This window comes from Echinococcus granulosus (assembly GCF_000524195.1).
Source record: "Echinococcus granulosus chromosome Unknown EG_S00011, whole genome shotgun sequence".
Classification (NCBI taxonomy): domain Eukaryota; kingdom Metazoa; phylum Platyhelminthes; class Cestoda; order Cyclophyllidea; family Taeniidae; genus Echinococcus; species Echinococcus granulosus.
Genome location: NW_020170391.1, coordinates 631,758 through 659,170, shown reverse-complemented (window position 1 = coordinate 659,170; position 27,413 = coordinate 631,758). Strand labels below are relative to the sequence as shown.

Here is a 27,413-nt window from a genome sequence, read left to right as displayed (position 1 = left end):
AAAAACTGTCTAATCTAGGAGTACGAAAATGGATGAAACACTAAGACCTAAGGTAATTTAAAAAGTGTAATGAGTTTTCTTACTGAACAACTAAAAAGGTTTTCACAGGACCAGTTTTTTCATTATGTCTTTCATTTTAAAAAGTGGTTTGGCAAAAGCAAAAGCCCTGGCGTTAACTCTCTTTTTCGTAAAGTAAGTATAAGCTGTTGATTTCATGTTACCGAAAAGACTTGTTTGCGATGAGGTCTTAGCATAATTGAGAATTTCAGATATTAAAAATTTTGTATATATGTGACGTGTTGAAGTTGTTTTAGAAAAAGACATCATCCCTTATTGCATGTTTAATCTTGGTACTACATAGACTGGCTAATTTGCCAAAAATAGGTTGGTTGGAGGCTTACAAATCATTCGAATCCTGAAATGTAATTTTTCATTACTAAATTAGTTTGAGTGTCAATTTTTTATGAGGACTAAGATTTCGAATAAGAGCAGTGTTTATGACTTTTAACAACTATTGAAAAACCAATCCAAGCTGTTTTTGTGCCTTGGAATGTCAAATGAATTTTATTAAAAATTTTCTCGACTAGCTAAGTCCCAAAGTGATCATTTGTTATAGTGTGATGTTGCTTAGTCCAAAAGATTTATACGTTTCAATTTGCTAGTGTATATGCAACCTATTTGGTAAGAAAATCAGAAATCACTATTATGACTTATTATTGGAATAAGTTTGTCAAATTCGTTTGAGTTCATTGGCGCTTTGCTACATTTATACAGTTCCATTCAAAATAGTATACACCTATTTAGCTTTTAAGTTTATACTTTTTATGCATGAAATGTATCATATTTAACTTTTTGCCTAACTCATGCCTAATAGAATGGTACCATGTTTCAAAGCAAGGCCACCCTTCCAGACGGAACAATAGAAATAACAGATACGTTGCCAAAACAGGATTACTACAAAAGCCTTCGGCGAAATAGTGTCAGCTCACCTGGTTCTCAGTTTACGATCAACAATAGCACCAACGTGTACGATGCAACAAGTGGCTATAGAAAGTCAAAAGCAATTGAATACAAACCATCTGGAAAGCAAGTTCAATGTTCAGTTCTCATGCTGGAGGGTATCGAACAAATATACACCATTGACGTACGTTCATTTGTTCCTATGCTATTCAGTGCCTTCGGTATTTCCGTAAGCCTAAAGCAACTTTAGTTTTAGTTTTAAGTTGCCTTAGTTATTTTAGGACTAGTATTTTGACTTTCATATCTTCAGTACAGATGCTATCTATTTTAGCAATGCATTTTATTATGAAACAGGAAACTGCTCATCCATTTTAAATGAACGTGTAAGGCAAACTTAAGAATGCGCTCACGCTACAAAACATTAAACAAAGATTTGTCACAAAAAAGACCTGATAAATGAATTAGCTCATTGCGGTTAAATACACACCCTTAAGAAATTAGTATTCTTGGGATTTGCAATCACTTGCTTTTATTTTCATTTAGGAAGCATGTAATTGCTTTCTTATGACCACCATACAAGAACCCTGTCCCTTACAAAATTGTGAAGAAGCTTAAATTTTTCATATTAAAATAACTAGTGGAAAAATTAAAATCGTGTGCGCAAAAGCATTTTTTATTGCCAAATTTCCTATTTTCGATCAAAAACCGGGTTACAGTCATTACAATACCATGTTATTATCAAATATTAATGATAACGCTTGAATAAATAGTATTTGGATTCATTCATTACAGTTTATTAATGTCATTTTATAATCTGCCATTCTCTCACTTTTCATCCGCGAATCAAATGCGCTTCCATTTAGCTTCTCTGGTTTTTTACCATGAGGTTTCTCTCATTACTACTACTTAATCGTTTTGTGGTTCGTTAATTGCGACGGCAGAATTTAGGTGTGGCTGGATTATTATTTATTTGGGCTTGCATATCCTTAGATAACGTTTGAAACAAGAACTCTGACCTATTAGTTACATCTGTTTTTAAGTAAATGCTTGGCTATGATTTGAAAGCTTTTTGTAATTTTGACTGCTTTATTTATTTATTGTGACGTTCACAGCATGGGACGCTAGTGACCAAATAGCTAGCAGTCTATAATATTTTTTGCGGTTTCTCTCGTGTCTAATTTAAAAGGGCCATTCGTTCTGGATTTTGATCTAATTACACTTACAATATGTTTGGAAAATATCCTAAAATGGCTTAACAAACTCCTCAACCGTTTAACATTCCTTTGACCTCTAAACGACACTTCATTTGCTCGTTACCCTATCTGGTCGGTCATTTCCCTAATTCATAGATACTTTCAATCTATCTTGAAAGAGTATCCCAACTAGGACTTTATTTCCTGCTTCCATTGTTTTAAAAATATTTAATTGAAGCACATTTCAGAGGGGGAGAATGTAGATTTCGCTAAATGATTTCAAATTTTCCTTTTCACTGAATTGCACAAACTTGCAACGGGTTTTGCCTGCAGAAAAGTCCTATTTTAAGATGCACCAAAACAAATGCAACTCAAAACCTTGAAATTTGTTCACGTTGCATTTCCTTTTAGTCTGGTAAAATTTTCTGACTGGTTTTTCCACATAACTGTCATGCGTTAATGCTGCGTTTGCAGATTATACTCTGCAGGGAAGTAGTATAGTCGAGCAGCAAAGAAAGGCAGTACTTAACGACCTCAAGAAAGTTGAAGTTTGAGAGCACTAAAGACTACCAAGCTCCAGGGTATTTGCAGCGGGTGCGCTGCCGTGTATTGAAGAACCTCAGTCAGTACGTGTTTTTGTAGGTTCCTCAAAAGGGTACAGCGGTGCCAGCGTCACAGGAAGCCTTTGGGGTGCACTGCTGCCTTTTTTATTAAATGCAGCCAGCGCTCTTTCGTAGGATGTCACAAGACTTCTATTAGCATAATGAACCATAAAATGAGCACAATAAATTGGGGAGCCCTGTATCCGTCAGAGCTGAATGCACTCATTTTTTATTGTAAGGTTCTGCCTGCTCCTATTCACTTTACTGTGTCAGGTGATGCGGTCTTTTTTGCTCTGAATAAATACTCGTTTTAAAGACAATCTCTTGTATGTTTGACTCCGGCTCATTGCCTGAGTTATTCAGATTTATTAATCATTTTTTTAAAAGCGGTAGTCTTCGAGGCCGAAATAAGTTCATTCCTGATATTATATATAATATATATACATATATATATTATATGTATAATATATATTATATATATCTTTTCGCAAAATCAGAATGATTGCGCTGTTTGCGAGCGATGTCCACTCCGGTTGCATGAGTTGTTTCGTCAGCATCGTCTCAAACGAGGCCGAGCTGTACCTCCACCTTCTAGGTGCTGCAACACAGCACATGCACACATTTACGAGGGCGGAAGTCGTGAGCTATCTTGTGACCTGGTTTCCTTGAGTCTGCTTGCAGGTGCAGCGAGCAAAAAAAATTGGGAGGCTGATCATTCACCTCGAGTTAGCGCACCGCTAAGCATCACCTTTTACCTGCGGGCGGGCACGCAAATGTGCGTACGTGCGTGCGTGCGTGGGCACCCGCCTGCGTGCCTGTTCGTAGACTAGCAAGCATCTCAGATGAGTCATCAATGTCGTGTTCTCCAAGGGGGGCTTCCTCTGCCTCCACTGCTCTCGCAGACACTCAAATCACCTCTGTGCTTCTCGCTACGTGCCTATGTACACCCAACAGATTGTGAAACGAAATTTGTGCGCCGCCGCGTTAATTCACTGCCAACCTGCTGCCAGAGGCACCACTAGACGCATTTTAGCATTTTAGCCAAAACAACCTAAATAAGCGATGGGATTGCCCAAATTCCAGCATCCACGTTTAAGCATGAAAAGTGCCTTAAGTAATGTGCAGACTACTCTGGACTTGGTTCCCTACCTGCAATTTTTAGAAATGCAGTAATTTACAAATTACCCGACGATGTCCTAGTTTGTAGGGTGTGCTATTGTTCAGTCTATTAAGTAGTATTTTACAATTTGAACATGAGGCTTCAGATCTGTATCACCTTCATCCTTTGATGCACTTTGAGTTTAAACTAGCCTCTCTACTTTGCGGTTTTGGCGACCAGTCCGCTTTTGGAATCCGCCGTAATAGCACTTTTCTTCATCGTAAAGCCAGTGGCAAGGCACGTAGTTTTTACACGGATTCTTCAACTATAAATTCAATCAAAATTACTAGGGGTAATTTTCTCACTCAGCATATTTTTTAATACAAAAAAATAACAAATTTATTTGTTCTGGCATTCGTCGTGGTAAGTTTTAAGCATGAATGGGAAAATTTTCTGGCAAATCTACAGTCGATTGTGCCAATTACTTTTTTAGCATCTTTAACCTTACTGTTGCTATGGCCTACACCAAACAGCCATTTTGTGTCCTGCTAAAGTGACTCCCAATTAGATAAACATGAGTGCACTCAAAATGACATAATTTGGCAATCTACGTTACAACTTTTTAAGAACATGGATTGAGTTAGCTTCTAGCATATACTTTCAGGATGCTTGTCATGCATCTTATAATTGGTTGCAATGGGCATTGTGTGATTTAGCATTTTATAGGAAAAAATCCATAGAACATTGTTGTATATATCGCCGTCATGGTAACTAGAAGCTTTTCAAAATAGGCGTAATTACACTCCAAAGCTGCAAGTAGAAAGCAGTGTTGTAGAGCTAGTTTAGATTGCCAGATAAATCTCATACGGTCCAAAGCCGTTCTCTGGAAACATCTTAGAGGCTTCATGCTGTCCAACTGGCTGATATGCATTTCAGAAAGCCAGAATTGCAAGAAGAAGCAAGTGTTGTGGACTAGTAAAAGACATTATTTGTATGGTCTGGATCACTTCAGTCTTTCATTCGAAAATCATTGAAGCAGTGTGTCAAAAATTGCGAGAACTATCAAAATTTGAATGCATACTAATTCAAGCAGAACGTCTTATGAGGGCTTACTATTATTTACTGATAACGCTACGGGCCCTCTTTCTTGCTTAAAACCTCGTCCACATCTCTACGGTGTAATAACATTTGATGCTTTCAAGATTGTAATAGGTTGCTCTATTTTTACGAAAACTTCAAACACATGTATGTCTGCAAAGTTAAGAATATCATTGGCAATGCAAATGTTGAGCCTCTTCTTCTCACTCATCTTAACAAGATTCCTTAGAAACCTTTTTATCAAAAAATTAGGACCTAGTATTCGATATTTGCCTGTTTATAATTAAAATAGATGGGCATGAAATTACTCCTCTTCTAATAGCACGTATTTATCAAAGTGTTCATTGGCGCAGTTTGTTTGCTAAAGCCCCTCTCTCAGAATAACTTCAACCGACCGTATAAAGTGCTATCATTGCACCTCATGTTGATTTTTTTTTTTTTTGGTTTTAGAAACATTTTTATGGTATTCACCTCTTCAAATTGATATGCGAGAAATTGGAGCTAACGGAAACCGAGTATTTCGGCCTCACTTATCGCGGAAACCAAAATGTAGACGTAAGTCTGCCTAGTTTTGTAAGTCTTACAACGGCCCTTTGCAAGGCTCATCTAGTGGCCCACAGGAATAAGTGAAGTCACTGTTCTCAAAGCAGAATCCCTTCATTTCATGATTCGGTTTTCGGGATTTCGTGTGTGTGAGTGCCGAATGGATAGTTCGATACTTAGGAATCTTGAGAGGCCGTAAAACTGCTACAATCAGTTTCGCAAATGCCTACTTTTTATAACTTCTCTACAGATTATTTCAAAAAACCTATGGTCCTTAAATGAAATATTTTAAAAGTAATAATTGGTTAAGTTACTGAGTTGCTGTTTGGTATATGTGCCTTCTCATCACACTTTATTAAAACGGCTTTGATGGAAGATTTACAATCATCTCGTGAAAGATGGTGTCCAGGGTGGTTATCGTAACCATTTATAGCAGTGAATTGAATATTTATAACTGTTGTTTGTATTCGTCAAAATTAGGCGTGGCATCCCATTTCTCCATCTTTCCTGATTGGTTTCTGCGCCTTAAGGCAGGATGAAACCAGTGATATTGGCTTCCCAACTTTAACATTTTGTCAAAACCCGCTCTCTTTCGACTCATACAGCTTAGATCATTTAGGATGCCCCAAAGTAAATCTATTAAAGGCAAATTGCCCGTAATGAAACTCCTATACAGGCTAGTGAAGCTAGAGTGCGTCTTATTCACCAAATGATGTGATTAAAAAATTATACATTCGGCAAAAAAGAAGTTTCCTAAGCCAAAGATTATCTTGTAACTTGAAAAACCACTGATTTGGGTACATTAGACAGGGTAAGTTCTTCGCACAGAAGTCACGTGGGGTCGCACAGGCGATGGCAAGTAGTCTACTTTTTCTTACATCTTAAATGAATCTCTCCGGCACTCATAACTCTCGAGGAACAGATTCGAAAATGCTTTGCAACTATTTAATGCTCCACCCTTTCCTGAACAGGCCCGGACTTTGTCACTCCTTTGGTTACTTCCAGTGATAAAATTTCTGCCAATGAGGGGTCTTCACCGCTTAGTATACATGCTTTTTTTGGTTAAAATGTCTAAATGCAAGCACAAACCTTAGGAATGTTGCTCAAGATAAAATTTTGTCGCAAAGCATTAAATTAAATTTCGTTTTAAGATTTAGGCTCGATTTGAAAAATGTAATTAATATTTCTTAATGTATGCATAATTTGCCGTTCAGTAGTGATTTGAAATGGTTTCCATTAAAGTAGGCTTTTTTGTCAACTTAGGCAAGGCAAAAATGTGTGCCGCACAGGTCTCACTGAAACCCTAAGACTCACTTTCAGTAAGGCTGATGGTGTTCTTCTTTCCACTGGGTGTGCCGCAAGCGAAACTGCTCCATGCTTACCATGAACCCACAAGAAGGCCGGTGCAAAATAAATCTGCTTCACTAATCTCATCCTCTTTGGAAACCAATAAGACGTTTTTGGCTATAAGGCTAAAATTCCGAATTCACTATCGAAAGCAAATATTTTAAATTAAGTGGCAATTTTTATGGGACCAATGTGAAGTAAAGATTAGTGAAACTGTTCTCCTGTCAATAACATTAAGAACCAGTTGTCGCCCATTCTGATTTCTTGTAAAAACATCATCCAAATCAGATTGTCAGAATGTCATCTGATATTTTGGGAATAATTTGTGCGCCACACGGAGTTTGACCTGCTTGTGAGGTGGTGTCCCTTAGACGATAGCTGTTAGAGCTTCGTCCACATTTCTGTTTGCGATGCTGTTCTCCTCAAGCCATCAAAATTGACTTAAATTTCTCACAGTTCTGCCATATGTGACTCCTGTATGCTAGCTTACGTGCTGCCAAGCTAAACTTTTTCTTCACTTTTGCCAGTAGGGCCTTTAACCCGCGTGTGCTTTGCGTCATATTCTATTGCACAGATTTCATTTTCATTCACTTCTTTGATAGAGTTTAGTTACTGGATTGTTGATTCTTTCCTTCTGTTCACCCGAAGTTGTGCAACCTTCCCTATTTCATAAATACTTGTTAAAACCAATTCTTTCATTTGTAAGTTGCTCTAAACACTTTCTAGAAATATACTGAAAACCTTGCGCATGCTTAATTCATTTTTTATTGCAAGATACTGGGTGTCCAATCTGAAACCACCATGGTAAAGGATAATTTATGTTAAGTCAAATCTATATTTGGCCCATTCTATTTGCTTTTTGTTGTTTTGACCTAATTTAGCTTTGTCACTAAACTACAGTTTCATTTCTTACATATGCTCAGTAAAAGCGATAGGTCATTTCCCATACATAATAATGTTCAAGCAATTCATTTGGTTATGGTACTGAAAAGTCCACTACCAAACTATAAAACTGTAGTTTTGATTAAGAGCAATATTTTGTTATGTACTAGATTGGGATCTCAATATGCTAGTGTCAAATTTACCTCACTAGGCAATGCTGTTTATTAAACCGCTTCTGCCACATTTCAGTGTGCCTTCAGTCTCAAAAGCGGCAGTTGTTTTGTAACTATATGAATACTTTCGCGGGCCCACCATCTGGTTGTGAGTTAGATGAATTGATGGTGAATCTCCGAAAAATATGGGTTACACAAACTGCTTGCCTGGAAGTGCACCCTTTTTTTATGAGCATCCTTGGCTCAACACCAAATACTTGTTGCCATAGAAATAACAATAGGTGTCAGGATACTCATTTGTTTCAACCGTCTCTTCGTAAAATGCTGCAGAAAGGAAATTGAATGGATTTTTCTCATTAATAGATGTGGCTGAAAATGGATGAAAAGATTACGAAACAGCTTGAAAGTACGTTTTTGCTTATCTTTTATTGTATATCACTGTAAATACAAGCGGACTGTGTAATGGGGGTGACACTATGTTCTAGCCAGCTGATGAGTGGAATATCAGGGTGTTTCTTCGGAAGACTGCGTTGACCCATCTAGGAATGATGTAGATGCGTAGATATTTATGATTGGTTAAGAAGAGAACTTGCAATGAGGAGTAAAATGTTGGGCAAATTCAAGTAACTCAGTTGTGGTATGCAACAGTGAATGGTAAATTTGATGATAATTTTTTCAGATATGTAAGTGATTGCTACTCTAAAAAACCATAATACTGTTCCACAATTACTAAGTCTACTAAAATAAGTTGAATTGGAAACATAATCGGTCACAATTACTTTAATTAAAAGAGGAAATTTTCATCCTTAAATGTGGAGAACATCTAATAAATTTGAAACATGAGATAATCTATCACTTTCATGGTAAGGATTCACATAGGTAAACTACTGCCATTTTCACAGGGCTCGTGTGTTCCAATGTTATGGAAATTAAAATAAACCTTTGTTGCTGTGATTTTAAATATTGGGTGAAACGGGCAACATCCCAACTAATAATTTAATACCAATTTGTAATTTGCATTCTAGGAAACCCATGGAAATTCGAATTCCGGTTCAAATTCTATCCGGCTCATCCTGAATATCTGAAAGATGATCTCACGCGGTACTTCCTGTGTCTGCAAATTAGGCAAGACATCATATGTGGCCAGTAGGTCAAAATACCTTCTGTTTTTTACAACCATTTGATTATAAAATCATCTCTTGTACTTGTTTGAATGTGTGGAAGCCACTACCACTTTCCTTTTCACTGTTAAAGTCATGATTTTTACTATCCTGGAATTACAAATCAATTAGGTCTTCCGATCCCTTTGTGGTTGACTCGGACAAGGTGTAACTCCTCGCCTAAGGCCGAATAAATGCACCATAGATTTCGTCAAAACAACACGTCCGTGTCACATATTTGCTGGAACAAGTAGCCCACCCGATAACTACCATCGCCCCGACTGTGCAGCCTGAGGAGGCTCTCGTGCGACTGTTCCTGGCGAAGAAGAGTGGGTCTATAGGAAAACATTACCTTGCAAGGTCACTCACTACACCCCTATCAATTATGTGAGAAAACATAGCCTAATTTATCACCGCTTTACCATTCTCAGTACTCCACGATTGCATAATGCAAACCTGTGAGTGATGTAAATTTTGTCTTACACAAAAGGCTTTTCTCGCGTTTTTCAGCATAAGCACCCGCTACCTATCGACGTGAGGTCATTAGGATTGTAGAGCACCTTCAAACAACTTTTTGTGCTTGCAAGAAAGAACTTAAATTCCTTGGCTTTAGCGGTGGGATAATATAGCCATTCCTTGGGTACGACAAAATAATCCTCAACCATCAACTAGATTTTAGGAATTGACATTCTGGGCTCAATACCACGCAGACGCCTCACTCCTTGTATGAGTAAACGTCGCTAAATCACGCGATAGCGAGTCGTGTCAAGAGTCGGCAGTCTTTTAGCAGTTGCAATAGCCGAAGGCGCAACATCGGTGATACATCTCGACGAGCACTGATAAACATCGCATGGTCTTAAAAAGGTCCTCTTTAGGGTTTATTTTCTTTTCTGTGCTTGAATGTGCGACTGTAATTGAGATAAAGGTCCACATTATGCCCGAATCAGTATGTTGTTTGTAGACAATTCCACAAATTATTTGATGTTAGTTTTAAACATGATTGACCTCTTGTCCACTCAGTAAAATATTATAACGACAACTCTGTATATCCGCATGTCTGTTTTACCACCTCATGATCAGAAAGTCTTCTTCATCATGTTTTACGGCTTAGTACGCCTTTAAATTCTCATTTTTCTCTAAAAACTTATTCCTATTTTATCAGAAAAATAAATTGGTTCTTTGTAGTTTAAAAAGACCTGTCGATCTTTCTGCCTCTAACCTGCACAATGCCTCCTTACAAGCACTCTGGTTCCATAATTACTTAGTCAAAAATAATCCACGCCAGTGCTGTGATGCAGAGGTACATTTAACCAGTTATTAGTATTGTTTTTAAAATTAGGTTGTTTGTGAATGATCCGGAGGCGGCAATGCATAACACCCAGGACCTTTTTTCCTTAGTACATCTCTTGGACGGTTCTCACAATGCATGATGGTTTAATTAATTCATTGCCTTTAAAGAGATGCAAATGAATTTTCTTGTGCTTCAGTGAGTTCAGCATGGCGGCTGCGAAACACTTTCCTAAAAAGGTGCCTTAGATTCCGATGGTGGAGACCTCTGGAGGTAGAAGAATAGATGTGACCAGTAATTCCATACTGGGATGTAATGGTTAAAAGGTTTAAAAGCTATTGGTCATCATCTCCTCACCTCCTGAAAGTATCCATTGCTGCCCTGGTTTTAACGCATTCTATAGCATCGACTACTTTTGGGAGATTTACAGGGTATTTCGTATGTGATCACTATATAAGGAAAGTTCAGTCTTAACAGGAGCTGGTAATGGATGTATTTTAAATTTATGAAAGAAATTGGCGCCATTAAATGCTTATTTTAATGTCTCACACACTTTTAGGTTTTATTATGTGGGAAAAATGATGCAAGCGAGTCAGGGGGTCGCCTTTACTAGACAGAAATTTCGAGAAACGCTCAAAACCTGAGTGTGTATTTCTTTGCCTGAATGTCCGGAGTAAAAATTATTCGAATATCCTAATTAAACTTTTTCTTTTCGTTTTAGACTACCATGCTCTTTCAACACCTACGTGATTCTTGGTGCCTATGTTATTCAATCAGAGGCAGGTGATTGGGACTCCGAGGTCCATGAAGGCATCGAATACCTCTATAATGTGCCCTTTGCACCCAAAAATCTTCAAACACCTGAAATGCTTATACGGATAGCCGAACTTCACCAAAAACTAAAGTAAACAGCCTATTTGACCTTTTCGGGGATGATTAGATTACCTTGATGGTATCTTAACAAAACTTGCTGAGCAAAATACATCACTGCTTAAAGCACTCCATCAATTCCAGGCATATTCTAGTCTACAAAATATCGCTTACTCAAATCCTGAAGGCTAACCTTACGTCAATAAAGCCTATTTTACGACACATGGTGTCTGATTGAAATACAACCAGAAGGAAAAGGTAAAGTCCCTCAATGCGTCACATGACTTGCATGGAGCTGGTGAGAAGTTCCCAAAACTGAGGTTTTATTTGAGCCTGGCTTCCAAATGCGTTTACAGCCGTAGGTACTCCTCAGATGGAGAAGCACGTTTAGTCACTTTGAGTAAACTTGATTTGAGCATAAATGTGCCAATGCTTCATTGTTGGATTGAGGGTATGTAGTTTACCATGGTGTTTAGAAATCACTGACGGTGATTATCCATTAGCTAGGTGATTACTTTAAATAGAAGTGATATTTTAGATTCTTACATAACTTTACAAAGATTTTGACGTTTTTTTCTTTATCTTATGGTGAACTTTCACACTAATTAGGGTTAACACAAAAGCTTGAATGACGGAGGAAGGTAATTTTTATTTTTAAAATGTAGAAAGTGCATCGTTTGTGAACTCATGATTCTCCACTCTTTAAATGATAGCAACCAAAAAAATAATTGGTGTTTTATTTGCTGGTTCCACTATATACTTGATATCTTTTGATATTTTTCAAATTACTTGCAGAAAATTTTTGCTCTCAAAGTTACTTTATAAATATGCGTTGGGTAAATAGGAGCATCATTCTTTAAAAAATATTCCGTGTATTGTGCAGTGAATGTCACTTTGACGAGTGATTTAGAAATTGGAATAGAAAAAATAGCACTGTTAGGGCCCCAGACTAACACAACAAAAAGTAGTGCGCGTTGAAACTTATGTTGACCTTGCTGACTAGATTCTATCCACACTTTCCGCTAACCAGGCAGCGCAAGGCGCAGTCGAAACATAACACCGCCTCGGTTTCTGGCAGGCATGCATGTGCGCTGCGGTTTCGGTGTTGAAATTTCCCTAAGCCATCCGACGTTAAGCCAGAAGGCGAATGCACACTTCCGCCCCGTCCTAAATCATCGTAGCTAAAGGGCAACTGGTGAAGGCTAGAGATGTAAGAGTATCGAGCAATTAAAAGGTTTCTTAAATACGACTTGGGTGGTGGCAATATGAAGCGAATGACTCCGTTGTAAACACATAAATTGGAGTGTCATATACTTTCATTATAATAAGTGACTCTCAGTTTATTTTAATACCTTAAAAAGCGGATAAACGGCTGCTGCTTAAATTCGAAAATAGCGGTTTACGGCAACTTCTATGAGGTTGTAAATGTAGACTTATAGTAGCTAAATGCGCAATCGAGGTGTCTGGGTAGTAAAGATGCCCGAACAAATGCTTCGCATAAAAGTTGGTTATTTGGGTAGCTCCTGTTCATGTAAAAGCACTGACGAAACGTCCCCTGACATCACTGCTACCCAAATGTGCCAAGTTAACTTTCCCATTTATTGGCATTTCCAATGCTTTTAATTGATCACATAAAAAACGCGTTGGTAATCTTTAAACACCTTCTCATATGACATCGTTTCCATCCATAATCAATATGACTCAAATATTCAGCTAAGAGGAAAAGGAAAGTCAATTTTAATATGAAAGAATGCTTTGTAAGTGATCCGATGTACAGATTAAAACATAACTCCCCTCCCAGAATAGCAACTGTGATATTCTTCTAAATACTTTTAAAACAATTATCCATCAACACATGACTAAAGATATGGTGTATTTTATTTTTCCTTTCAGAGGTCGAACACCCGAGCAGGCAGACCGCATGTTCCTTGAAAACGCTCGACGTATGGCTCTTTACGGGGTTCATCTTCACCGTGTCAAGGCATGAAAAACGTGTTTATTTTGCTTTTTGTAGTTTGCCACTTATGCTTTATTAACCTTTACGTTCCAGGTGGATCCTACGACATGCACTGCAAGTGGTAACTTTGCATTAGCACTAAGATAACTGACAATCACAGTCTGGAGTGAACCGTAGGGCCTGCATTAGAAAGTGTTCAACTTCAAGCACTCTCTACAAGTGTCACTTGTCATGGTACCCGCATTCAAACCCCCCCCCCCCATTTTCCGCCTTTGAATAGTCTTAGAAGTATTCATTGGTAGAGGTACATGCCATTACGAATAATAGTGGGTGTGAACGCTTAATTTGCACTAAAATTTGAACTGATTTTAGCATTGAATTTTATGAAAAGTCTTACTTATTAGAGAGTGGTGAAAATGCTTAGCACACATTACAGTAGACACCGACATGAGTTCAAGGTTTTATGTCATACTTAAATGCACCATTTTCTAGGTATTTGGATTGGTATTTTATGGCTCCTCCCGACAGTTTAAGACACACTGACATATCAAAGCAATTGCGACAAAGGATTCAGGTCTATTCTTCAAGAAATACACCTTGTCTCTACCAGTTAACGATACTTTCTTTTCACTTCAATCAAATTTTAAAGCCGTGTTCGTGTATTACACAAATCTGCGCACAAATTTTAAGTCAGTTTTAAATTTATTCTTTTGTCCTACTGGTTTATCTTCAATAGAAACCATATAACAATTCTGCATCCCCTGATCTGTAATGTATTTTCTGTGTTTTGGTTCCAAGCAATGGCACTAATATCTGAAAGCTCTTTTCAACGTATGAGTACCTTAATGGTTGACACATGTCATCTATTTGCTGGCGCAGATTTGGTAACAGACAAATAAACCGCCAAACATTAGTTGTGGGCAAATATTACGAGAAAAGGAGTGATCTCAAATAGATCTTCTCTTCTTTGATGACAAGTAAAGTGCGACTGCGCAAGCCACATTTCAAGTGAGCAAAGGCAAAGGTCAGAATATGTGGCCTTCGTTTAAATTCGATCTCTCCCTCAAGGTGCAGTGTATTTTAGTCAAGCATTCTGTTCCCAATGCTCGCAATTTGCTCAAAGTTTAGTTTTTTGAAACGATTATGGGGACTTGCATCCGATATTCTTTTGTCAACATTAAGAAAATAAGGTAGATATATTTCACCTGAGTCACCTACAAAAATGGCGTTGTTGGATAGTCTCAGATCTGAGTGACTTTTGTCAAGATCTAACATCACACTTCTATCTTCCTGTGGAGGCTTGGCTATTCTGCACGTTTTTATCTCCTTAATTGCTTGCACAGGGTGTATAAGTCTTATTTCGATGAACACAAGAACAGCAACAGCAGCTTGGATATGGACGTTTCCGCACGGTCCATTAGACTGCGATCACAGTAGCCTACCCAAGCGACGTATTATCATTCGGCATTGTAATCAGTAACAAGTGTCCAATTTCAACTAAATTTGTTCAAAATAATTTGGAAGTGCAGGAGAAATAGTGAGCAATTCGTACACCATTTAGAGCGTCACCGGTGATGACCTTTCCCTGGGAGTGTACCATGCGGGAGTGCTGGTATATCGCGGTCGCCTCCGCATGCAGCGGTACACGTGGGCGCGCATCGTGGAGCTCTCCTACAGGGGCAAGGACTTCATCATGGTGGTGCGCCCCGTGATCTTTGACGAATACATTGAGTCGCCAAGCGGTGGCGCGAGACGCAGAACCAGCGTTTCTTCAATTAAGGGAAGCCTTAGCGGCAACGAAATCTCCTCCATTGAGCGTGGCACCGCCAAACAACGCTCCCGCTCCGCCAAGCCCGCGTCAGTTGCGCAGCGTAACAAGACCCTCACCTTCAAGTGTCTCAACGGTGAACTCGCCAAGCGACTCTATAATGTCGTCATCGACCACCACACCTTCTTTAGGTGAGCACACAATCAAGGCGTGATCCGTTAGCCTACGTCTCTTTTAACAAGAAAGCTACGATAAAGTTTAGTATAGCTATTTTTATGCAGATGTTGAAAGTACTGACGAGACTGGGGCGTGAGTCTACATCCAATCTATTCAATGCATTTACTAAATTAAACATTGATTTCGTTGAGCACTTATAAGTGCATATGCACTCGTTGTTTTCGCAACCTAGACCTTACTTTTGCTCATTCTAAATGAACTTTTGCTAGGAAAATATTTCTCTATTCCGCCTTATTGACTAACGGCAGCTAGGAGTAGGCCGCTTTTGGATAAACTTAGAGTTTTATCCCTTAACGGCCTTCCATCGAAATTCACAATTAAATGTGTATTTTAGGGTCCTTCAGAACGGTTTCGGAGTTGATGCTTTTTGCCAATACTATTGAATTATCCTAGTCACTTTTTAGCTTTAAATCATCAAGGTTTAAAGTTGGACCCAAGTTTTGGTTTTTAGATTTTGGCACCCTCGATAGTAGATAACAAGTCTGTATTTACTCAATCTTTATAATTTATTACGTAGGTACGAGTGAGCATAGTACTTATTTTTAGTGTCGATCTTTTAAGGTGTTTATTTGGTGCGTAACAGCGACATGGGACCGTAAATAACTTTTACTGCATAGACTTCGAGAAGGTGGCAATTCAAGACGGCTAAATTTGCAGCCCGGTTTCGGCACCAGAAAGTATCACTATAACAGTCGACCCCAGATCTTCGAAGACAACGAATCGGGAGTTTGGACGCTTAACAGGGACGGAGGGCTTCCTCCCACTGGCAGCATTCGTCGTGTCGCCGCTCAGCGAAGGCCGGAGCAGTATGGTCAGCCTTTGTTGTTGTATCGAAAAAACTTTCGCCCCCTCAGTTACTTGGGTCCAGTGCATCACTTTCAAGGGCCGGGTTACGAGTGCATTAAGAACCGACTGTAAACGTTAGCAATACCTTACGAAATCTCCCTTAGTTCAATTAATTCAAAAGGTCATTGTTTGATCAGTTGAGTTATTTCTGCCTGTTGGATGGATAGACATCTGGACAGATAGTTTAGAAGTCTTGTCTACAACAATCTTTCAATGCTTTGAATGCCCTCATGAGCATTTCATTTTTTCAACGTAAGCATTTTAAGTCTAAAACAACTTTTCCCTTGCCATCGAAGGGATCTATTATAACTATCTTTAAAAAGTCATCATAGGATTAGGAATGGTATAATCTGACTGAATAAAGCCGTGGATAGTACTTTGGGCCCGTGTTACTGGAGAGAGAATTTTCCCCCAAAAAACTACTCACTTAGGACCCCTATCACGAAGGGGAGGGCTTTCCATCTTTATATAATGGCTGAACGCACAATTTCGGTGATTAGTATAAATTTTGTGGCATATTTCAACCATTCTATGCGCGTTAGGTGATTTTTGAGTCAAATACGTGCCTGGAGGAAAGCATACGTGCAATATCTGAGAGCTTTTGAACTGCTTCAATCTGAAACCGACCTTATAAGTAAGTAATTAACATTTTTCATTCTTTTAGCCAAATCCCTTGTCACTTTGATGACTCCAGTTGCATCTAGAAAAGGTGGGTTATTATTATCTATCGCGTTTTTAGCTTTCCGTATCATGAGCCAATCTTAGCAAACCCGTTAAAACTACTCACAGGCTTTAATAAGTCGTAATACTTTGCCTTGAAAATTTTCTGTACTCTGTAACAACCTCATTAGTCTACATCGGCCACAATCTTATTATGCAAATCACTCAATAAATGCAAATATAAGCACGGGCGGCATGTCTTAAATGTCACGCCTTCACCCCTATCAAGACTGACACCTTTCTGTGGGTAATCAATAGCACTGACTCTTTGAAATACCTCTCAAACAATTTGAATCATACCAAAAGGCATTTAGGTAGTATTAACCGTGTTTTTTGAGAAGGAACAGGTTTCCGAGCGCCCTGTGCGAGCATAGAAGACGCTGATAGCATAAGGAATGGCTATCAGGGTGGCGCGAACACAATTGGACCCCACGAGTCGTCAGTGTTGATGGAGGAGTCCTACGCACCGGTCAAGTCATCCCACCCCGCTCCCGGCAGCTCTGTCAAGGCGCCTGCGGACTGGACGCTTTCGTCGGAACGCCCGCCCCAGCAGTTCCGTCAGATGGCCCGGCCACCGAATGTGACTCCACGGATGCCGCGACCCGAACTCAGCCGCCAGCACTGGCAGATGTCGCCCGCTGATTGCACACAGGGTCTCGGCATGGACTTCTACGGCACTGACGTGGCTACCATGATGGACGCTGGATGGCAGGTGAGCCATCATGCTATTTGAATTTCCCCTTTGTAACGCAAAATTACCTCCTGATTTCCTGAATATGCCTCGAATTTATATGGCACAACTATTGAAGAACAAAATTCACAGTTGTCTCCTGCAATTTGATTGAACTACCAGAATTAAGCACCTTATTATACACACATATTTGTTGACACCTATAAAAGCTGGATGTTTTCATTTTTATAATTTTTGTTGGGCTTGACAGCTTTCAAATAACCACCAATTTACTCAACTAACGAATACACATGTCATTAAAAGCATGCGAACTAGAGTGGAACGGAAGTTATTGGGAGTCCATATCATCAAGAAGTACTGACTCCAATGAATATGATTCCTGATTAATTGGGAACAAGTAGCGCTCTTTCCGTGAACTAAGTGACAGTGTACCTGTGGGAAAGTGTCGCCGCAGGGCTGACACCACATAAAAAACAGGTCTTTCGTAGGTGCACAACCCTATAGCTAATCCTTTCTGCACATGTTTAGTTATAATTTTGAAATAATTCAATTTCAGTTATTTTTCGAAACTTAAAGTTCATTTTCCTTGCTGAGAGAATTTTGAAAGGCATTAGCCTTCTTTTTATATCGCTGTTTATTTGGCCAGCAAAATGGTTAGATTTAACACGTCTATCATACCTTTTTCCATGTTATTGATTCAGTCACCTTGCTGTTCTTACTCTATGGGTCTCTTTTGCCACCAGTACACTCAGCCTGCTGAATTTTCAGAGTGACCTTGGGTAATGCCATTTCTTCTCTTTTCAGGGAAGTCGTACAAATAGAGGGATCAAGGGACCAGGCGCCTATTACTACGAAGTGAGTGTTCTTGAAGATGGCGATGTTCGTGTTGGCTGGTCGACAAATGACGCTTCCCTGATGCTTGGAATGGACTCACACGGATACGGTTATGGTGCTGCCGAAAATGGTAATCACTCCCTTAATAGGTTATTCCTTTGAATTCGCCTAATTATGCTATCTAATGAGGTTTGTATGTGTGCGAGACTTGGCTTCTTTTGAGGTTTCAACCGGAAAATCTGTAGAAAGACTTCGGATCAGACCTCTTTATTGCTGAAATGTTTGGGCGAGCACAGAAATACGGCATATAAATAAGATCCTGAAGGCTAGTCAGTAAAAACCGCCTAAGTCCACGTCGCTCAGTTGTGTTAATCACTCATATTCATACTAATTGTTGGCCGTGATCCAATTGTGAGTATTAGTTCACTTAACGTGTATCGAAACTTAATCTGTAGCAACCAGGAAGGAGTACGTAAGACTGCAATTTCTGGAATGCACAGAAAGTTGCAACAAAAATGAAGGCTTTTAAAAAATCAAAAAAGACCGTTTTATAAGGTTTAGGCCTTCCAGCCGAAACGCTTTAGTCTAAGCCAATGATGTGTGAATGATATCAATTTTCAGTATCTTTAATGAGAAGTAAAAAATATTTTTTTTAACACTGGGCTATTGCTTCTGCATGAACTTCTTGGGATGCAGGCACGACTACTATAGCAGTTGAAAAGGGTCTAGGTTTAGAGGCATAAACCGTGGCTTAAAATTGCAGTCATTATCTTAAAGAGTTGCTCTAAACGCGTTGGCTTTAACCTGAATCGGTATTTTGTCCTGCCCTAGGGGAAGGCTCTTCCGTAAAGCAGTCGGCAATGGGGAGACTCGTGCATAACGGGAAGGTGCATGAGATGGGTTTTCCGGCCTCCGTCTCTGACGTGATTGGTTGCTTCCTCCAACTGCAGAAGAATCCCAACGGAGACGGTTTGGAGGGCAATGTGATGTGGTCGCACAACGGCCAACTGGTCACCTCTCCTCACGCCAATATTGTGTGCATTCCTCCCGAAATCGCCACTGATTCGGCCTTTTTCCCAAGCAAGTGAATTTCTCCTGCCCTCCATTCAGCTACAAAACCCATAAGGTCGACTAATCGCCATCGATGACTCTGTGTACCTTGTAGGCGTGAGAACACCGTCATTTACAACTAAGATCTAGCTGAGCCAAAAGCATGACTCAAAGCTCATATTAGTTTGATTATTGCCTACGGAGAGGTTCTGTATGAATTTAAATAACCCATGTAGAGAATGTATGGGGTGGTGAAGTCCTGCATAAAACTCTAAGGAGACATAAGGTTTAGCTTTTTCCACCGCTCCTTCGCCCATACATCGAACAACTGTAAGTAAAGCACTTTACTGCACTTTTAATAGAGGTCAGTTCTTTAAAGCTCTCCCTCAATTGAATCGTGGTAAAAATTAAAGTCCCCTTTGCACTAGCAACTAAAGGCAGACTAATGCTCCAGTTTTGTGAGACATAATCATTTTGAATAGGTGAATTGCTAAACCATAGTTGGATATTAATTTCGGCACAAGCGCAGCCTGTTAGGTCAACAGTCAGTGATTGTACATTCAATGAATCACATCCTAAATAAACCTCAAAATGAACGCTTGACCGTTTTGTTAAAGTTATTTTAGGTTGAATTGGTATATAAGATTACAGGTACTTGAATGTATCCCAATATGCTTCTACCAATGCAGGACCCAAAACCACTTTCGGACTGCGTTAGCGCAAGGCACAGGTGCTATTAAAGCAGTTATTTGAGCATTCAATTTACTCTTGAAAATGGGAAAATTTTGGTGGGCGTTAATAAAAGAATTTGCGCATGATTGGAGAGATGGAAGGTTAGAACTCAGAAGTCATAGCGGTCTGCATGAAGTCTGGAATATAGCTGACTGAATTGCGGAAGTGGAATGGAAATAAACAAATTATTATTTGGTGCCTAATTTGTTCGTCCTTCCCTCTCCTTTTAGCGGTATCCTTGCGTGATGCTCGCGTTTCGTTGAACTTCGGCGAGAAGCCATTTGTACACTCTCCTGAGCAGATCTCGGGCGGGCGGGTGAAGTGGATAGCGCCTGTAGAGGTGCCTGCCGAGCGGATGGTACAGAATGTCAACTCTGGCTGGCGCATCAACCAATTCGACACCACATCCACTCTTAATCTCATCGTCTCGGAAGATGGACGTATGGTCCAGGCCAAAGAGAACGAGTGGCAAGGCTTCCGTGCTAACAAGGTAAAAATCGGCTGGTTCCATTTGATTTATAACAAAATTACTATTGTTCAGTCAATCCTCGAATGCAAATAATTAAAATTCAGGCAACAAATTTGATTTTTGTAGTAAATTTGGCAATTGTATGAATTGGTTCTGCAAATTTATTGAATACTGGACTCCTAACATCATCCTTTAGTATATTACTTTCAAAACAAAAATGTGTTAAATCTCCTAACTTCTTACCATTTCTGTAAAATGATAATGCAGAAGGAATAAGACAAAAGCATTTTCCATCAATTAATTGCTTTTTCTTGAGCTATCATTCTCCATAATTGAATGACATTTCATCGTCAATGCACATTTTTTTCTCTCACACAGGGAGTCTTTGAGGCAGGTAAGTACTACTACGAGGTGGAGATGGTGGAGGACTGTGGATACGCGAGGGTCGGCTGGTCCCTTCCCACCGGCGACCTTCAACTGGGAGCGGATAATCTCGGCTACGGCTTTGGTTTCGCTCCGGATGGTAGCCCTGCGAAGAAGGTCTTCAATGGTGAAGTCGAAGATTACGGTGTAGTAAGTGACAATACTGCGTCATCGTTTAAGCTATTGCTAAGCGCGGTGGTGTGCAACTCTGCCTGATTTTGGTCTGATGCCGTTGAGGGTGGCTAAATAATTTTGTGAGATTTTTTAAGTATAAATGTGTTAAAATCAAAAACTTCTCAGAATATTTCACCATTACGATTCGTAGTTTTTTTGCAAAAAAGATATGAGCTTGCGCCTTACACTTTACTAAATTTTTTGTCTCTAGAAGCGAAAAACAGCTCACTATTATGCTTTCATCTCTCAACTCCCTAATTCTTCTCGTACATGATTGCCTGACGCCAAGAGAAGGTGATAATCACTAAAAGTAAGAGGATGGAACAATATCTACCTCACTTCATTTTACTTCAAGCCTAAATTTTCCCTTGAGTAAGTATCGTAGTAGGTCTTGCGTCGTCTTCTACAAATAGGACATGCGACTAACACGCTATTTTTGAGTGTTTCTGAGACGGTTCTTCTTATACACCTGCAGGTTGTATCGAGCAGGCAGATACCGGACGTAACTCTCTGACCTTTGGTAAAGTTATGTTAAATAATTTCTTCTACAATCCACCACACACGACAGTCTTTAAAGGATGAAGAAGTACGTAGATTTTCTAGGGGCAATCAGTGAACTATTTTTTCCTCAAATGAATGTTGGAATACAAAAGTCATTTCTCATCAAAAGTCAGTTGGCAAACGATCTGGCAAAGGCGCGTCTTCGTAATGTGTAAGAAGTTAAAAACAATTTGATAGTCTTTGAAGCTCAACATCGCAGCTGATGCATGTGTAGACAAACTATTTTTCTACTCACGTTGTAGAGTGCGTATCATTCTTGACAAGTTAATCTCAAGTTAGCACATCAAGCAGTGGCAATGCTTCACTATCAAGAACGGATAATCTTCCTTAACTTAATACATTAACCTTTGAGTAATGAATTACTTAAAATCAAATTCGTTAATCCATTTTTGGAGGACATATACTGCTTTTGCACCTCATCCAAATGCCGTGTAGATGCCTCAGGAAGCTTCTACAGCGTTGGAACCAGTTTAAATTTGAGGCAAGCAAGTTTGATTCAAGTCTATCTTAAGCATTTTATGTACATACTTGATAATGCACACTTACGTTTACAAGTTGCAACAAGTCTTGAGTTATACCGAAATCACACGAACTTTTTCCGGCACTTAATAAGTTGGCATTTCAAGGCCGTGCTGTGGTCCAAATGGCGTCACCTTGTGACTGTGCTCAGTTGTTGAGTGCCTAAACTTTGTGCACAGGGGCTCTACTACGACTTGGTTGACAATCAAACAAGCACACGTCTAGGGTGTTAGCAGAGTGTGTTGGCATTTTTACCGTCGAGCATAGTGTCTGTTTTCATTTGAAAGCGTTTGTATTGGTTAGAAAATTAATTTGTAGGTTGGAAAGTTCGATGCGATTCTGAAATACTCTTCGTCCAGCATAACGCATAACTAGTTAAATTTTACCCGAAAATTCCAGCCTGGAAAAATCAAGTGGGTTGAAATAGTTTTACGGAAGTGCAGTTACTGGTGTTGCTTGCTTAGCATCAAGTACATGTCTCCACCAGTAGACTTGTATTTGCTTATAAAAATGTTTCATTAGGATATAATGTAAAACTATGGCCAGCAACCACTCAGGTATTATATCTTTTTCTTTACTCTTATGGCTAAAATGCTACTTCTCATTTTGCTTATTTAAATAAATTGGTTCATTTCAAACGACTACTGATATTTTTGAACCAGCTGCTGATGGTTTACTAGTTACAATACTTTGGCTGCCAAAAATAAATAAAAGCTCAAATTACGTCCATAAAATTTAATTTTAATGATTGGAATGTTTCACCTCTACATTAAACACCACAGAAAGTAAAGGTTGGTGACGTGGTGGGCTGTTTCTTGGACCTCGACAATGGCTCGATCCAGTGGTCAGTAAACGGAGAGGTGCTGCCTCCAGCCTATTACGTGGACTCCTCCTTCATTACCCACGACAAGACTATCTTTTACCCCACCGCCTCCCTCTTCTGCACCACCCTTGAAGTCAACTACGGCGATCGACCCTTCAAATATCAGCCCTCGGTAGTGCTCCTTTTCAAATACTTGTATGCTTAGATTGGGTGGATTTTGCTCCTCTGTTCAGAAGGTTTGCGCCTCATATTACAGAATTATGTTTAATTTAAAACTACTACTGTCTGGACTTCGCCGTGGCTCTCCTTATATGTGATATTATTTAACGGATTTTGTGCATTTTGCTTCCCAACTTTGTAACTGTAATGATGTACAACTACAGCTTTGTTCCTATTCTTGCCTCCTATTATCATCTTCAACAACCTATACTTTTTACCTTTGGAGATCTGGTACAGCTTATTCATAAAAGCAGATGAGTAAGCAATCAAATGATTCCTTTTACAGGAGGAATGGTATCCACTCTTCGCAGCTGCGGATGAATTCGTGAAAGATTCTCCAAAGTGGCCTATCGACATCAACACAGTCCGCCAGCCACATGTAAGATATGCGAAAATATTTTCTACCTACAGCCTTTTCGCTGTCATGCGTAGTTAATGTGTTTATTTTTCTCTGTCAGTTATTCATCTCTCGTTTCTACATCGAAGATTGGTCACTGGATGAAATTGTTCTCACTTATAACAACACGCATGTTGTTGACTTTGTTTACCACTGACAATTTGCTCATTGTATTTTCCTTGTCAAGTGTCAATTACAGTTTCTCCATCTGAAGTTTTGCGACTAACTGATGAATTAAGAGTCATGATGTTGAAAGACCTATTTGCAAGAAAACTGGCAATCTTGAGCTTGCTGATTAGTATCGCCTCTGGAATACGGTGGAGCATTTGGACTTAAGTAGGATTTCCTTTTTAGCTTTGCACCATACCTGCTTTTAGGCCCAACTCATCATTGATTTGGGATGATGAATATTTAAATGAGCTATTTGCTGCTCAAGTGCAACTTCCCGCGATATAGTCTGGTAGAGGATTTAAAGTAATACAGAGTATGCGGCCTTCAATAAATGATTGTATCCCTACGTGCTTCAAGCAGGCAGATGCGAAACGGGTCCTAGAGTCACAACAGAAGGGTACAAGTTGGATATCTTGACTCGTTTTGTTTCTGGACTAAAAATTCTTTCAAATGCTGAGGCAGCTATATGATTCTGGCAGAAACCAGAATCCTGCTGTTTATCGTGACTTTTCACTCAAAATCTGCTCTCTTGCCGTTCAGCAAATAAGCGACCTTTTGCTAACTCTTCCCAGATTGTTTCAAAAATCTTGATACTAATAAATTCAAGAAATGCTCACCTTAAGCGTGTATGAAAAACTATTTAAGAATCGCTTTTATTAATGCTAGATGAGAAATACAACGAAACAATTCGTTCCAAAACCCCACATTCCTGGGCAGTTTCTCCTTCAATCGCACTACATCAATTCATTTTGGACACGAAAACGCTCATAATTTTAAAAGAATTGTTAAAATACTCTAACAAACATCTTTTAAATACAACTTCAGCCGACTAGAATTTCCATGTAGCTGCATTCCCTGAAGTAACTTCCTATTTTTGAGGAATGGCAATTGGAAATTGTATGCTTTGCAATGATGTGAGGTGAATTTTTCTTACATCTAACAAGTTGTCAGTATGCTTTACTCCTATCGCAATTATGAGGCCATGGTTAATGATGCGATGGATTAGATTGCTGTGTTCTCACGGTCATGTCCAATCTAACCCATTTAACCATTTCTATTCTACTGAAGTTGCAACTTATCTTATCGCTTACTAACCAAAGGCGACAACGGAACGTGTGGAGAGCGATATCCTCTACCCCGGGGTGACAATAACGGTGACAACGCGCGAAAACCAGGCCCAAGCATCCGACACCTCGCCAGTCAGCAGTCAGCGCCGTACGAGTGGTCACACCAGCACGGAGGGGGAGGATCAGGAGGATGAGGATACCGTGATAGACGTCCAAGATGAGCAGGACAGAGGTGTCACAAGTACCCCCTCCCGGGCTATGCCGCAGCAGTCAGCTACGGACACTCCTCTCACCTATACCTCCACCGACGCCCAGAGGGTCGTGAGTCTCTATCCTTCTTTTCTTCCATGCTTTTTTCTCCTAAACAGTAGCAATGAGACAAATACAATTTCCCTTTATTCTGTTAGAGCCATTTTGTTTCCATTGACAGACTTAAATCACTGACAAGGAAATTGATAATTATGACTTGGTGAATTCGATATGTTTAAGGAATGATTTTCAATTAGTATGCTTAAATCATATTATCAGCTGAATTTCTCGAAGATACTTAAACATAATCAAACAATGAATCGAGTTTTTTGCGTTAAAATTTGGAAAATGACTTCCACTTTTATGTAGATTTTTTATTACCCTAAAATGTCTGACTCCCATAAGTCGAGATGAACCTTATTCCCGTCTAAACTGCAAATATGGATAGGCGAGGATCGACTCACATTTTTGGTAAATCTATATGATATCCGGTAGCTTTTTCGGTTGACCTTAGCTTGTTAAGGACCATTCAGATTCCTACTATTCCCTTAGAAGCAACTACGGTTGGATTGTTAAGCTATATGTGTTTTAGACGTTTGATCAGATTGGCACTGAGAACTTTCTTACCGCGTAAGAAAGTGATCACACGTCAAAATGGTTAAAGTTTTTGCAAGAGCTTTGCTTTGAAGTTGCGACTAGGAAGGCTTGGAGATCCGATTGCATACACTGCTGTGCTGACACAAGGGTGAGATTTGTCAACCTTCCTGGCAAGCATCCTATGGCAAGGTAGACCTTTGTAATCCATTATTTGTCGGTGATTCCCTTAGGGTGTCCGCAAATTCTAATATTTTTATTTTTACCACTTAATTAGATCATCAAAAGATGATAAAAAATGAAACAAAAAATATAACTTTATGTAAAAAAGACGTCATCCTAATTTCTCACGAATATGTGTATAACTTTCTGAACTACCCCTGGTTCCTTCTTTTGGTGTTTTAACGAATATTAATAAGCAGCTCTAAGAAATTTGCAGCTTTTAAAAGTGAACTTTTATTGACTAATTTAACATTTTTTCGGAATTCAATCCTGCACAGATACTCGAAGCGATACATTGTTACTTCAAACAAACGCATTATCTTGATCCCCTAGAGGTATGGATAATCTGTGGCTTGAAATAGTCCCTATGGTTTACCTAATAAAGCACAACTTAGTCTTTCAAACAGATTAAATAAATCAAACACTATAGGCTATGTTTCTGTGACTATTTTACTAGATGAGTTAACTGTATGATACAAAATAAACCGTTTATTTTCAACTTTGGGAGCATGAAAAATTCTCCATGCGCTTAGGGAATTAATTTGGGCTTAAGGCAGTAAAATTTTGCCGGGGTTGTGGAGGACCATCTCATCCACGTAGGCGGTCGACTGTAATGTCTGTCTTGCTCTGACGTAAATTTGTCTTGAAACAGACGGAGGAAGATGATCCAGAGGTGACTGTGGAGTACTACACGAATGAAGAGGGTCAGCGAGTGAAGAAAATCATCCAGAAGCAGCGGAAAGTGGTCACCACTATCCACAAAGAGTCTGTTGAACGGTTTGAAACTACGGTAATTGGATGGTTAATTTTAATAATTATAAGAAATTGATTCTACTACCTGAAGTAAGCTCCTTATAAGAAATATGGAGCATTTTCAAAATTTATTTCACCACTTAGACTTAATGTGTTATTGCATACTTTAGCGCATTCACCACAGCAGTAGTGCCGATCAGAGTGGGTGGCAGAACCCAGCTGACAACTCTACTGTGAACGAAGACGAGGCAAGATTAGCTATTTATTAAATGGCAGTACAATGGTTTTATTATGGGATCGTCATTTCCGTTGCCTTTAATGCAGGCAATGAATAAGGCCATTCACCAGGCCACGAAATTGGATTCTGACACCTTCGTAGTAAACGGTTCAAGCAATATCCGGTCTGATGTCATCCCAACTACCCTTACCACCACAACCGTCACCACTACCACCACCAAAAGCGAGTATACTGCCAATTAAACGGCCGAATCAAGTGTCATCAGTGATGACGCTGCCCTGCTTCTTTAAACGGATTCTCTGATTCTGAACATTTTTTTCCTCTTTATCTGTTCTTCCACTGACCGTTGCTCAACTCTACCATTCCACGCCTCTTCGCCTACTTCGCAATATAGATAAATCAAAATACTGCTTTTAGTATTTTAAAGAACTCCCAGTCCCCACTCAGTTTTGTGCAATTTGAGTATCATTTGTTCATTTAAACC

At 39.3% G+C, this 27,413-nt stretch overlaps 2 protein-coding genes across 2 annotated transcripts; both read left to right on the top strand. All coding sequences in view use genetic code 11, as the record gives it.

Annotated features, from left to right (window-relative positions):
* Positions 1-883: 883 nt before the first annotated feature.
* EGR_02448 (Band 4.1-like protein) lies at positions 884-19,356 on the top strand (the record flags this gene model as incomplete). The annotated part of the gene is made up of 10 exons (XM_024491697.1): positions 884-1,144; positions 3,253-3,534; positions 3,626-3,726; positions 11,067-11,249; positions 13,109-13,175; positions 14,734-15,131; positions 15,795-15,988; positions 17,082-17,455; positions 18,239-18,398; positions 19,100-19,356. 10 exons carry the CDS (start codon positions 884-886, stop codon positions 19,354-19,356), a joined length of 2,277 nt encoding a protein of 758 aa, XP_024353848.1.
* Positions 19,357-20,132: 776 nt separating this feature from the next.
* EGR_02447 (ATP-dependent RNA helicase Ddx1) lies at positions 20,133-27,171 on the top strand (the record flags this gene model as incomplete). Its single annotated transcript, XM_024491696.1, has 8 exons — positions 20,133-20,151; positions 20,281-20,540; positions 20,898-21,092; positions 22,979-23,191; positions 23,525-23,617; positions 24,907-25,194; positions 26,591-26,728; positions 27,016-27,171. 8 exons carry the CDS (start codon positions 20,133-20,135, stop codon positions 27,169-27,171), a joined length of 1,362 nt encoding a protein of 453 aa, XP_024353847.1.
* Between the last annotated feature and the right edge of the window lie 242 nt (positions 27,172-27,413).